This window comes from Pan paniscus, chromosome 9 (assembly GCF_029289425.2).
Source record: "Pan paniscus chromosome 9, NHGRI_mPanPan1-v2.0_pri, whole genome shotgun sequence".
Taxonomy (NCBI): Eukaryota; Metazoa; Chordata; class Mammalia; order Primates; family Hominidae; genus Pan; species Pan paniscus.
In genome coordinates this window covers 7,819,192-7,833,445 of record NC_073258.2, presented here as the reverse complement: position 1 = coordinate 7,833,445, position 14,254 = coordinate 7,819,192, and the positions used below count along the sequence as shown (strand labels likewise).

General features: G+C 38.7%; 1 protein-coding gene across 1 annotated transcript; it reads right to left on the bottom strand.

Moving 5' to 3' along the window:
* Nucleotides 1–3,796: 3,796 nt before the first annotated feature.
* Nucleotides 3,797–13,390, bottom strand: LOC100977464 (olfactory receptor 51M1). Its single transcript, XM_057299073.2, has 3 exons — nt 13,162–13,390; nt 11,621–11,726; nt 3,797–7,675 (listed from the first exon to the last, which is right to left on the bottom strand). Exon 3 carries the CDS (start codon nt 7,658–7,660, stop codon nt 6,680–6,682), a length of 981 nt encoding a protein of 326 aa, XP_057155056.1. The 5' UTR covers nt 7,661–7,675; nt 11,621–11,726; nt 13,162–13,390; the 3' UTR covers nt 3,797–6,679.
* Between the last annotated feature and the right edge of the window lie 864 nt (nt 13,391–14,254).

Sequence of the window (14,254 nt, the reverse complement as noted above, 5' to 3'; positions counted from 1 at the left end):
TTAGGTCTAACATTTAAGTCTTTAATCCATCTTGAATTAATTTTTGTATAAGGTGTAAGGAAGGGATCCAGTTTCAGCTTTGTACATATGGCTAGCCAGTTTTCTCAGCACCATTTATTAAATAGGGAATCCTTTCCCCATTTCTTGTTTTTGTCAGGTTTGTCAAAGATCAGATAGTTGTAGATGTGTGGTATTATTTCTGAGGGCTCTGTTCTGTTCCATTGATCTATATCTCTGTTTTGGTACCAGTACCATGCTGTTTTGGTTACTGTAGCCTTGTAGTATAGTTTGAAGTCAGGTAGTGTGATGCCTCCAACTTTGTTCTTTTGGCTTAGGATTGACTTGGCAATGCGGGCTCTTTTTTGGTTCCATATGAACTTTAAAGTAGTTTTTTCCAATTCTGTGAAGAAAGTCTTCGGTAGCTTGATGGGGATGGCATTGAATCTATAAATTACCTTGGGCAGTATGGCCATTTTCACGATATTGTTTCTTCCTATCCATGAGCATGGAATGTTCTTCCATTTGTTTGTATCCTCTTTTATTTCCTTGAGCAGTGGTTTGTAGTTCTCCTTGAAGAGGTCCTTCACATCCCTTGTAAGTTGGATTCCTAGGTATTATATTCTCTCTGAAGCAATTGTGAATGGGAGTTCACTCACTGTTTGTCTGTTATTGGTGTATAAGAATGCTTGTGATTTTTGCACATTGATTTTGTATCCTGAGACTTTGCTGAAGTTGCTTATCAGCTTAAGGGGATTTTGGGCTGAGACGATGGGGTTTTCTAGATATACAATCATGTCATCTGCAAACAGGGACAATTTGACTTTCTCTTTACATAATTGAATGCCTTTTATTTCCTTCTCCTGCCCGATTGCCCTGGCCAGAACTTCCAACACTATGTTGAATAGGAGTGGTGAGAGAGGGCATCCCTGTCTTGCAGCCTAGGCACATTTTCATTAGGCAGTGCAGTGTGGTTAAGAGCAGTGTCTCTGGGACCAGATCTGTATTACAATCATAACTTCAATAGCTCTTCACTCTATGATTGTGCAAAGTATCTGATTAATCTTAGTTTCTTCATCTGAAAAATTGAGACAATTCTACCTACTCCATAGATTAGAGAGCCATTCATATGCAATTTTAAATGGAGTACAGTTAGAAACAAATACTCAATAGACACATTTTATTAGTTGTACTTTCCAACATTCCAGTGAGCAATGTTGCAGTGAGCTCTAAGAAAAGATTGAACAATAATCTGACAACAATGAAGCGTAAGATATTTGGAGTGGGAAGCCATGAGCTCTTGAACAGGTTTTTGGACAATCCTTCCATATGGCTTTGGCAAAGTTACTGAATCTTTCTAAACCTTAGCTTTTTTACTATGTTGAAAGATTTCCACATGGGCCCTGCCTCTTTTCGAGAGAAATTATTAGGTTTAGTGGGGCTGTGGAGGAAAGCACTCTGAAATGTTAGAAGCTTCATCAATTGGAGCAATTGCTGAGATTATGTTTCCTTGCCTGCCACAACCCTGTATCATTCTCTACAAGGCATAGCCCAGTAACAAGTCCAGATCTGTCTTCCCCATCAAAAACATCATGGGAGATATGACAGAACAGCAGCCCTAACAACAGATTGGCCATCTTCCTGGAAGCTGCCCTATTCCATAACCCTGCGTATAGTCATGCTAGATAAGGGATATTAGAGAGGTCACTCCAGTGACTTCCTTTATCCACAAAACAAAGGACCTTCAACAACTTACTGGTCCCTTCTTCTCTGTAGCTTCTTTCCCATGCAGCCCTTCCACTCCATGCCAGCATCTTCCATTTGACTCAGGATGCTGTTCTACGTGGGCTGCACTGGCACTTATAAAGCTCTCTCTCTTCCTTGGGTCTTTGGCCCTCAAAGGATTCTCCCTAGATGGACGCAGACTTGATGAAATGTCAAAGAGGGATTAGCATCCTCCTAGACCAAAGCATTTGAGATGCCCAGTTATCTTAAATGGAAATTTAGTGAACCATGAGTACCTCTAGGAGGTATTTCAGTGAGCCAGAGGATCCTTCACTGTCTTCTCTCCCCAGCTGCCAACTTCATAAGAAAATTTATTGGGTGCTTCTCAGTCCTCTTTTTTGTCTTTCTTTTCTTTTCCCAGACAAAACTCCCCTTGAGACAGTCTTTACAACCAGGTAGTTATTCACTGTCATTCACTGAGCAAGTATGTAAAGATCACAAGCTTTGGGTCAGATATTTGAATGCAAGCATTAATAAGACAAACTCTGTCTTTCAGAAAGCATTGTCTTCTGCAGGAGGTTGATGTGAAAAAAACTAACTTCCCCTGATGAAGCAAAAACAGGCTTCCCAGGTGATACAAATATTTAGCAAGCTTTCCTTACTAATGTCTGCACTATCATTCAAAAAGGCTCAGAGTTGGCACAAAGCAAGACATAAAATTATGTGAACTTCAATTACATGAGCCATCTGTGTTTTACAAATACAGTATCAATTTCAAAGGCTTAGAGAGGCTTGTGGATATTAAATAACAGGGGATAGTTGTAAAGATTTTTGCCTGCAGGAATATAGGCTTGTGCTGAGGAATGGGCCAGACGATTTAAAGCAGATACTGTCATTAGCAGGAATATGTACAGCTTTGGCTGATTTTATGGTTTTTTTGGTTTGTTGTTGTTGTTGAATCAGTGGAGCATAGGTAAAACTACAAGCACCACAGTCAGAACTGTCAAACTTGGTATAATATTGGGCAAGATATTTTGTCTCTGAGCCTCAGTGTACTTATCTGTAAAATGGGTAATCTAGTAGTACCCATCTCATAAGGTTATTGTCAAGATAAAGTGACTTATAGTGTATTATGCCCTTAGAATAATACCTAGTTTATAATATGTGCTTAAAAAACCATGATATGCAAAATAGAAGGTACTCAGTACCTTCTACTGAGTTTTTCTGTGAATCTATAACTCTTAAAATCAAGTCTATTAAAAAGTATTTAATACAATAATTTTATGTTACTGTTTTCTGTTGCTATCTTTTCTTGATACTCAATGGAAAAATAGATAACATATTCTAGGAAAGGGAAAAAAAATTTAGGGAGAAGCCAAGTGATGGGACTTCCTTCAGTATAACATGGAAAACATGGCCCTGAAACGAGTGGCCCTGTTTGGAGAGGAGTCCAGCATAATGGTTTAAGAAAATCAGATGCGCTTGATATTGAATTTCAGTTCTGACTTACGTTAATGATTTAACTAAGGAAAGTTGCTTTCCTCTGTGAACCTCAGTTTCCTAATTTTAAAACATTGAAAATAATAATACCTCCCTACTTCACAGGTTTGGTGAGAAAATTAAATGAAATAATGTAAAATAATGAAAATAAAAAGTACTCAGCCCTCTCTACCGTGAGTTAAATGCTTAATAAATATTAGCATTTATCATGATCATAATTATCATCTTCATTGTCATCTTCAGCATAATCGTATATAACTTTTTATAGTCATCGTAAAATGCTCTTTTTAGATTATAAAACTGAAATGTCTTCTTCAGAAAATTTGTATATGGCAAAGATAGGGAAATCTATATAGAAAATAAGATTATATATAACAGCTGTTTTTCTTTTGATACAAATATTTATAGCCTTTTACATAGTGATTGTTCTGTACATAATTTTGCTTATTTTTTTATTTAATATTTTGCCAACAGTTTCCTAAGCATTTAAATGTCATTTTAATAATAGTGTATCAAATGAATATGCTTTGATTTATGTAATATTTTTATTCTAGACATTTTGTATGCTTACATTCTTAAAATTATGAACAATAACACAAATTATAATATTCACTTATTAAATAGTTCAACACATATTTATTGATCACTGACCTAGGAGATGGATTTAGAACTGTGAGCAAACAGGAAAAAAATTTTGCCACAAACAGCTTACATCCTAAATTTTTAATTTATCATTTATTTAGGACAGATTTTTAGAAGTGGCATTTCTGAGACACAGAGCATGAATATTTTCAAGTCTTGTGATGTATTTTGTTTTTCATAAAAGGCAAATTAAATTATGTTTTCATTCTGGTATGTGAAAATAGCTCTTTTACCACATACTTAACAGCACAGATATTGATTTTTTTTTCTTTTTTTTGTTTTTGAGAAGGAGTCTCGCTCTGTTGCCCAGGCTGGAGTGCAGTGGCACGATCTTGGCTCACTGCAAGCTCCACCTCCTGGGTTCACGCCATTCTCCTGCCCCAGCCTCCTGAGTAGCTGGGACTACAGGCGCCCACCACCATGCCCAGCTAACTTTTTGTATTTTTAGTAGAGACTGGGTTTCACCGTGTTAGCCAGGATGGTCTCGATCTCCTGACCTCGTGATCCACCCGCGTCGGCCTCCCAGAGTGCTGGGATTACAGGCGTGAGCCACCGCGCCCAGCCAGATATTGATTGTTAACTCTATTCTTCAATATTCGTTTAGTAACAAATTAAGATATGTTAATTTGCATTTTAAATTTGAGTAAGGTAGAAGTTTTCAAATATGTTATTACCTGTAGGTATTTCCTAATTTGAAAAGAATGAAATTTAGATGTCAGTGGTCTATTTGTTCATAAGAGGCAAAATGGGACTTCAGTGCTAATCTAAATCCAAATCCTATATTTTTTATACCCCATTCTACCAAATGAGATCTATAGAATAGGAATTTCCTCTCAACATGGAGAAGAATATTCTAAGTCTCGGAACTGCTATTGAGTAATGTGGCCTGCTATGTGGATGTAAATTAAAGTTTAGAATGGAACCTATGTTTAAGGAGTGCCAGCCTGTAAGGCTGCAGAAACTGCTAGGTTCCAGAGGGCCTCCCAAGCCTGAGAGTCTGACAACACCCACACATACAAACATGAGATACCACACAAACATACACAAGAAACCGCACAAACATACATACATATTTTTAGAGTTTGGTTCTTTTTTAAATTTCGCTTTGTAATTTTGTTTGTTTTCCTTTTTATTTTTGAAACGGGGTCTCACTTGGTCACCCAGGCAGTAGTGTGATTATGGCTCACTGCAGCCTCAACCTCCTGGGCTCAAGCATTCTTCCCACCTCAGCCTCCCAAGTAGCTGAGACTACAGACGTGCACCGCCACACATGGCTAATTTTAATTTTTTTTTGTAGAGATAGGGTCTTGCTATATTGTTCAGGCTGGTCTCAAACTCCTGGACTCAAGTAATCTTTTTGCCTGAAGTTGGTCTCAAACTCCTGGCCTTCAGCAATCCTCCCACCTTGGTCTTCAAAGTGCTGGGATTACAGCATAAGCCACCGTGCCTGGCCTCATGGTAATTTTAACCTGTAGGAGAATGGGTGGGAGGATCCAGAGGGCCTGAGTAAAGTAGAACTGGGACAATGAAGATACCACCTTGATGGATGCCAGCAGAAAGGTGTCTTCTTGGGCTTCTGAATGTGAAGAGGAGGAGTTCCTTGAGACAAGAAGAGAACTTCTGTTAGCTCTGGATCCCTCTTTATGTGTCTGTATGTCCACGCATACATTTAATATTTATTGAGTATATGGCATGTGCTAGGCATTGCATTTATATACATTTACTGGTGAGCAAGACATGCATAATTCCTCCAGGGATCTTGATTTAGTCATTCTAATGGACACATGCACACACCTTCATAAACAGGACATTACTGTGTGACAAATGTTACAACAGGAAATGCAGGGCACTGTGGAAGGAAACCGATGGAGCATTTGGTGCTCTACCATTGGAAAGGGAGGAGCTATCTGTGAAAATGTCCTTGAGGAAGCAACTTCAAAGCTGAGACCCCTGCAAGGATTGCATTTAGTCACTCGTAGGGACAGGCTGATCAGCCAGTGTAAAGTTTATTTCCTCCTGAGCAATGGGATTGTGACTTCAATATGTTTGTGAGAGTTTCCTTGGCTGAAGCTTTCTCACGTTACATGTCATTGTTCAATATCACACAACTAAAACACCTACAAGTAAATCCTGACTTCAGCTTAATGTCAGACTTGAGGTTGTAAGGTAAAATCAGAGATGAGAGGAGTCAAGGATAGGATCAAAGTCTCTTCTAGAGGAATATGGTCAGGAGAGAGCACAACCTCAGAAATTGGGGGGTGGGTGTTGCTTGAAACAGGTGTTGAGGAAGAATGCAGGAGTTCTGAGGTTTCTGATGTGACTCGGGGGTCTGAAAGTTACTGCTGACCAGGATAGAAAAAGATGAGAAGAAACTTGGCCAGGTAGAGAAGATGGAAGCAGTCCCAAGGAACCATGGAAGGAGGTGTATTTCCGGAGGTGAGTTAGAGCAAATGGCATTTACCTGGTCTCTGCCAGGCTCTCCTCTGGGTGCTCTGGTATTTATTGTTCTTTTTAGTTTTTATTTAGTTTCATTTTAGTTGTAGTTACATTGATGATGACCTTCAATAAAGTTGCCTTCTGGATAGCTTTGATGCTACCAAAAATGCCAGTTCTCAGCTGTAGGAGGAGGCATTAAAATCTAAGCAAGAGAAGTTCAGTTTTTTAAAGCCGCAACTCCAGAAATAAATTTGCCCATATTTTATTTAGGACAGGGGCAAAAAATCTTTAAGAGCATGCTATATACTCAATACTCCAAATTTTCAGTCCAATTTGGGGCCTTCTTATAGGCCTCTAGGGGGAGTTTTAGCCCCAGGACTCATTTACTGGCCTTTTTAAGACCTAGGAACTTGATAATGGCACAGTGGATCTCCTTGGTCTTAATACTGTATATGATTGGGTTAAGCATGGGAGGCACAAAAAGGTAGACATTGGCCATAAGAAGATGAATAGCAGGTGGGGCATGCTTCCCAAAACGGTGCACCAGGGACAGCCCCATCATGGGCACAAAGAATACTAGCACAGCACAGAGATGAGCGGTGCATGTCTGAAAGGCACGGCGCTGCTCCTCTTGGGAGGCCAGGCCTGCTGCTGTGTGCAGGATGAGTCCAAAGGACAGTGCGATGAGCACCAGGTCCAGCATCACAATGAAAACTACCACCATCAGTCCATACAGATTATTGAAGGTGGTATCTGTGCAGGCCAGCTGTATCACTTCCTGGTGCAGGCAAAATGAGTGGGAGAGGACCACAGATCCACAGTAGGGAAAAGCCTTCAGGAGGAGGACAATAGGGATAGTGGCCACAGGTCCCCGGAAGATGACAATTAGGCCTGCCCTGACCACTCGCTGGCCAGTGATAATGACCGAATACCTCAGAGGGTGGCAGATGGCCACAAAGCGGTCAAAGGACATGATGAGGAGCACTGAGGACTCCATGAAGGAAAACGAGTGGATGCAGAACATCTGGATTTGACACGCTCCAAAGTAGATACTATGGGAGTTAAACCAGAAGATCCCCATAGTGGTGGGCAACGTGGACACACACAGCCCCAGGTCAGTGAGGGCCAGCAAGGATAGTAGATAGTACATGGGTGTGTGCAGACGAGGGTTGGTCTTAATAATGATCAGAATGAAACAATTGCCTGAGATGGCAACCATGTACATAAAGAAAAAGGGGATGAAAATCCAGTGTTTGATGCCTTCCAATCCAGGAAAGCTGGTGAGATAGAATATGGGGCTAAACTGAGTAATGTTGGATAGCAGCATGAATTGAGGACTGAGCGAATATTGGACTGACATTCCTCGGGGATTGAGCTGAAAATAAATGGATATTTCTGGTTATTAATTCTTCAGCTTCACTAACATTCACAACATCACAAGCAGTACCATGGTCATCATCACCTTTAGTATTATCTACTCCACCCTTATGAATTCCGCCAATCTCACTACTTTACTGAACTTTCTTTGATAACCTCGCCCTCACCAGTTTTCCTCTGTATTTCAATGATTTCAGTTCCTCTCTGCCTCTTTGCTGGTGTGCCTTTATTGCTGAACCCTTAAGTATAGTTCTTCCCATCCTTGGCAATTTTCTGGCCATATTCTATTATTTCTTCTTAATGTCATCCACTCCCATGATTTCATTTACCATCCATATATTGATAAATAACAAATATATAATTCCAGAACTTGTCTTTCTCTCTCTTGATTTCCAGACTCTAGCAACATCTGTACTTTTCATTATCTCAGTGGCTCAAGTCAAATGTCATGTTTTATGTTAGACTTCTCCATAACACATCTCTCCGTAGTATCTAATCAACCAATCACCAAGTCCTGGGGTTTCTGTTTACTGAATACCTCAAGTCTGTTTACTCACCGTCACCTTCATTGATGCTATTCTAATTCAGATCACTCTTTCGGGACTATTCCAGTGACTCATCTTTTGTACTACTGTATTCAGTTGACTACTATATAGCAAGAGAGACATATACATAAACAAGTTTTTAATGAAGTAAAAAAGGTTTAAAATGACATTCAAGACCCTACCTTATTTTCTCTCTGTGTATATCCTATTTTCTTATCTATCCTAATTTTCTCTGTATATTCACGGTGTTAATGACACTAAACAATTCTTCCAGTTTATCTAGTATGCTTGCTCATAGGTAAACATTTGTATTTTCATTCTTCCTGGAATAAAAACATTTTTTCCTGAAATAGCTTTCCCTTAATCTTTGTCTAGTTAACTTCTACTAATATAACCCACCTTAGCTTAGATACGATGTCCTTCAGAAGGCCTTCTTAAATTCCCCAAGTTTAGTTTGAATACCCTCTCCTATGTGTTCCTGTAGTTCACGATGCACTAATTACCATGATATTTTCCCTGCAGCATTGTCAATTTCTGTATTGCCTCTATAATGTGAATGCCTTGTGGACATAAACCATGACTGTCTCTTTTTTAATTTTAATATTAGCTCTAGGGATTGACTTTTTTAGCCACCACATCATTGGAATCCTTTAAATATTATTTGAATAAATTATTAAATATCATTACCATTAATCTTACTTCAATAATTATTTCAATATTCAATTATTTCAATAATTATTTATTAATTGATTCAATAAATACATATTGAAATTGTATTACATGGCAGACATAATTCTATTAGGTTGGTGCAAAAGTAATTGTGGTTTTTACCATTACTTTCAATGGCAAGAACTGCAATTACTTTTACACCTAGGTACTGAAAATACAATGAACAGAAACAGAACAGAGACAAAAATAAACACATACATACATACTGCAATGCAAGGTAATGTAATGCAATAAAGAAGTATGGAGCAAAGGAGGAAGGTAAGAGTGATGCATTTTATATAGGGTAGTCAGAGAAGACCTCTCTGAGTAGGTAATTTTAGAGAAGAAATCAAAATCAGAGGGCAAGTGTGTGGCTATCTTAGGGAAAAACATTCAAGGAAGGAGGAAGAACAAGTGAAAGTTCCTGAAGCAGAGAGCAGCTTGACAAGTTTAAAAGACAAAAGAAGGCCAATGTATATTCAATGGAGGAAGCAAGGTGGGGAATGGTGGCAAATGCACTTGAAGTAGCAGCTAAATGCTACGTCATGTATGATCTTGCAGGTCACGCAAGCTACTTTGAATTTTATTATACTTGTGAGTTTCGAGTTGAGAGCAGAGGTGCTGCATGGATATAAGGCTTACATCACTTTGGCAAGGGGTAAAAAATAGTCCAAGTTTATCTTTTCCATTTCTTTACTTCTCAGTTTACTACTCAACCAAGCACCCTATAATGTTTTTTTTAAAACCCACTTAGCTAAAGCAATGCTCCTTAAATTCACCAGTGACTTCTAGGGGCCAAATGCAATGGAGAGTCTTAATCATACCTGCTTTTATTGATTTTTTTGTGCAATAGTTGTGTGCTCCGGCCATGCCTTCCTTTTTAGAGCTCTCTCTAGAAATTCTTAATGCCAAGATCTGCTGGTTCTCTTCTGATTTTTGTGATAGCTTCTATGCACTCTCTTATTTCCATTGCTCAAATATTTATGTTATTCAGTTTACTGTCCTTGAACACCTTAACTTCTCATTCATTATATTATCTATTATTATTATTACTTATACAGTGGTGGCTCTTAGACATTAATCTCTAGTCCAGATAACTCCGTTACATATCAGGTCTGAGTTTCTGCCTTCTCACTAGGTGTTTCCAAAAGGATACTGATGAAACTCAACATGTCTAATATTGAGCCCAGCATCAGCATCCATCTTTTCACACCTGATTCTTCTCATATTTATGCATTTTTTATAATATTATTCACCATTTCCTGCCATTCAAGACAACATTTTTGAGCTGATGCTCTACTCAACCCTCTCCCTCTTTCTGTATCTAATTTTTAACTAAGTTCTTTTAATCTACCCCTGTAATCTATTCATCTTCATCTCTGTAGCTGATGTCCTTGTTCTTAGCTTTTCCACACCTGCTTGCCTGACCTGTCATTCAACATGCAAATCCAGGCTCCTCCTTCCCTTGGTCCATCCTCTACTGCAGCCACCGAGATTATGCAGCAAGTGCTAACTCTATGAATCACTGCACTGTTTTCAGTCCTTCAGTAGCTCCCATCATTAGAATAAAGTTCAAACTTGTAAAAGATCTGTGGCGATCGTCCAATTTATTGAGGCCATACATGATTTAGATGCTGTGAAAAGCTTGACATAATCATGAATATTTCTTGTAACTATGAAACATTTTATCCCTACTTCACAAGGAGAAAACTACAAAAAGGTAAACAATCATCCCAAGGCCTGGTAGTGAGCGAAAATCAGGATAAGATATGAACCTTTGTCTCTCTATGCATGGCCCTGGTAGCCTCAAACACCCTGTAACACCATCTTTAGCCAGGCCCTTCTTGTTTTGGCACCTTTCCAAACCCATCTTTTCCCAGTCAACACACCCATATCATTGTTTTCTTCAATTCCCTACACATACTTTTCTTGTTTTTATGCTTCTGTATTTATTGCTTTCTTGGCAAAAACCACCCGTTTTTCCAACCAGTAAACACTTGCGGATCCTTTAAGACTTAGTACAAATATCACTTCTTCTGTCAAATCTCTCCTGACTTCCTTTTGTAGCATTAGGTAAATCTTTCTCTGTTCTCATGTAGTACCTGTAATGTACTATTAAGGTGTAAATACACACACACATTCTTTGTATTTTTATATTTATATATACTTACTGATATATATATAGAACATACTTATACATCCATATAAGTACAAATGTGTATAAGTTTAAATAACATATAAGTGTATAGATTTACTCATATATACTTTATAGAATATACATTTTAGTATATACATTATATATTCTTTATATACTTTATAGATATTTTTATATATAAGTATACAGTGTACATATATGTGTCTGTATATTTATATATGTAAACATAAATATACAAAAATATTGTTATATATTTGTACACATACTTATACTTATATATACTTTGTACAACATATTTATATATTATAGGTAGTATTTATAAATATTCTTTATTATACATGTTTAGAACATAAATTTATATTGGCAAAAACTGCCATTAATTTTTCACCAACCTAATAATTCATTTTTTAAGTTGATTAGACTGGAATTCTCTAAAGGCCCCTGGAGCCTGACAGTGTCTAAGATGTGGTAGGTACCACTATACATATATTTTTTTGCATGAAAAACTAAATGGGTGAATAAATAAAGTACTCACCTCTTATCCTGATTCTTTGTGCCTGGGGTTCTGTTGTCAGCTCTGTGTTCACCAACTTCAGAGTGATGAGATGGACAGGGAGAAGGATCTGGTAGAAACAAGATGTCTATACAGAGACAATGACAGGACTGGGATTATTTCTCTTGGAAAGGATACTTCCTCTTGGGAAGGAAGCTTTAGGGGATTTCTCCTAGCAAGAGAGAGAATTATCCATGATAGGAGAGCAACAGTCATTTTTTCATGTCTACTAAGCAATGGAGGAGTCCACTCAGAGCAGTCAGTTACATCTAATTGCAACATAATTATAATATTCAAGGCAGAGTAGATTCATCTTAGATCACAGGAGAAAATTCCTGAAAAGAGATTTTCAGTATACAATGAGTAATTGGCTCTCTACCTCACCTGTGTCTAAATATTGTTTTGTTTGAATTTAATATTAGTTATTTTTTAATGAACTACATTGGTGGAGGATACTGTTTCTTGTAAATAGGAGAATATGCAAAAGACGCTGCACCTAAACACAAGGACTTGAACCAGATTATTCATTTTTGAACCCCTAGAGAACATTTCCACAGTGGTCAAACTCATCTGTAAACATGCCTGTTTTTAGTAGGATAGAGGAGGATTTTGGAAGGCGAAGGCCATATCCTGGATACTGGGGAAGTTACAAGGTGTTGTTTGGATTAAAATAAGCAGATTGAGGATGGGGTCTTTTCTATGTTAACTGGACCAGCATATAAAATGCATTTAATAATTTGTTGAATAAGTGAATGACTGTTTTTCTGATGAGAGAAAGGACAGGGTGTGTATACCAGATGGCTCGGCAGGAAAGAGTATAGAGACCAGAGGGCTTCTGCCATCTTGACCTCTAGACATGATCCAGGGAGGGGCTGGCCTGGCCATGCAGGCACTCATCAGGGGAGTGAGGCAGCCCTGCCTCCTGGCCTTCCTAACAGAATACTGCAGATGAGCTCGCCTCTTTTCCAGCAAGAGAAGGTCCTGTTTTCTGTTCTTTCTCTGGCTCTGGTTCTGTGCATAGACTCTGAGAATATCAGAAGAGATTCTGTGAGAACCCTGGTTTCTAAGACTTCATTTTCCAAGTGAAAAATCTAAGGCCCAGACTGCTGTATATGGTGGTTCACACTTATAATCCTGGCAACTTGGAAGAATAAGGTGGGAGGATTGCTTGAATCCAGTTTGAGTTTACAGTGAGCTATGATTACACCACTGCACTGGAGCCTGGGTAACAGAGCTAGACCTCATTTCTAAAAACAAGAAACAAAGAAACAACAACAAAAGAAAACAAAGAAATAAAAATCCCATTAGGCTTAGTGCAGGGAATGTGGGGAATCCATTTGGCTAAGGACATTCAAACATTTGGGGGAAAAGCCATAATTGTAACTGAGACCATGTCTTTTTGGGCTCACTGCTTTTGTGATACCTATGCATTCCCATTTTCTCGCATTTTCTCCCTCCTCTCTCCTATGTCCCCCTAATTACCCACTCCTGAAACCCCGGCACAAGACAGTAGTGAGACTCACCAGCAGGTAATAACAAAAATGTGAAGCCAAGGAGTGGGTTCCAAAGGAAGAAAGAAAAGTATGCATAAGGATGACACAAGGGTCACTGAGAGGCACAAGGCTGTGGCTGTCACAGAAGGATTTATCCTCCTAAAGACCATGGCTCCAGCTGGGAGAACTTAATGGTAAACAAAGGGTCCCCAGGCTGGGAATCCTATGGGCAGGAAACTTTCTTTATCTCCACCCCTGTCTCCTGAAGCTGAAGAGCCCTAACTTTTTAGCATTCAGTCCCCAGGTTTTGGCTACACAGACATCTGCTGCAACAAAAGTACTACTGCCTTATCTGTTTATTTTTAATTTCATAAAGAAGTCAATTCATATCACTTATCATTTTATTTACTGTCTTCTGTTATCCACTAGTAATGGACCCGTCGTTTTCCAGAGAGGTCGGATGTAGTATATGAAGAGGATTATCCATGTGATATTCACAGTGGCTTTTAAATTGCACATCTGCCTTGAAGCACCACAATCACCACTACTTCAAGATTCTCTCACTCCTGCACTCATTTTCCTGTCTATTTTTATATTTCCATTTACCGCAGATAATTAAATTGCCCTCCATCTCTGCCAGCCTCTATATCTTTGGACCTAGAAGTCAATCTTGCATATTCAATCCTACCCCAAACAAATGTCCAGGTCAGTGTCTCAGGCTTTCCCAAAGCTCTCTACTTCATCTTTGAATGCACTGGACATTCCTTCAATGAGCCCTACAACAAGTAGCCTTTACAAAACTTTTTTGCTTCTTTTCTGGTAGCAAATGCCATCAACATTTAGAAAAAAAAAATAGTCTTGTACTTCTTCCCCAGACTATGCTACAGAACCTGAGTTAATGTGATCAGGTCATGTGTACATTTCTCTTTTCTTTCAAAACTCACACACAACCTCTCCACCACAAACACACACACACTCTTGGAGACTGGCATGAAGCAAGGTATTACATCCTTTAAATAGGGCATGGTTGATTAGAGTTGTGTGGGGATGAGCTCCAAAATGGGGCATACAGATCTAAAACCAGGACAGAGACCCATGAAGTTTATGACATGCCAGTGTGATC

Coding starts and splice junctions, on each gene's coding strand:
- LOC100977464 (XM_057299073.2), bottom strand. CDS start 7,660: ATGTCAGTCCAATATTCGCTCAGTCCTCAATTCATGCTGCTATCCAAC.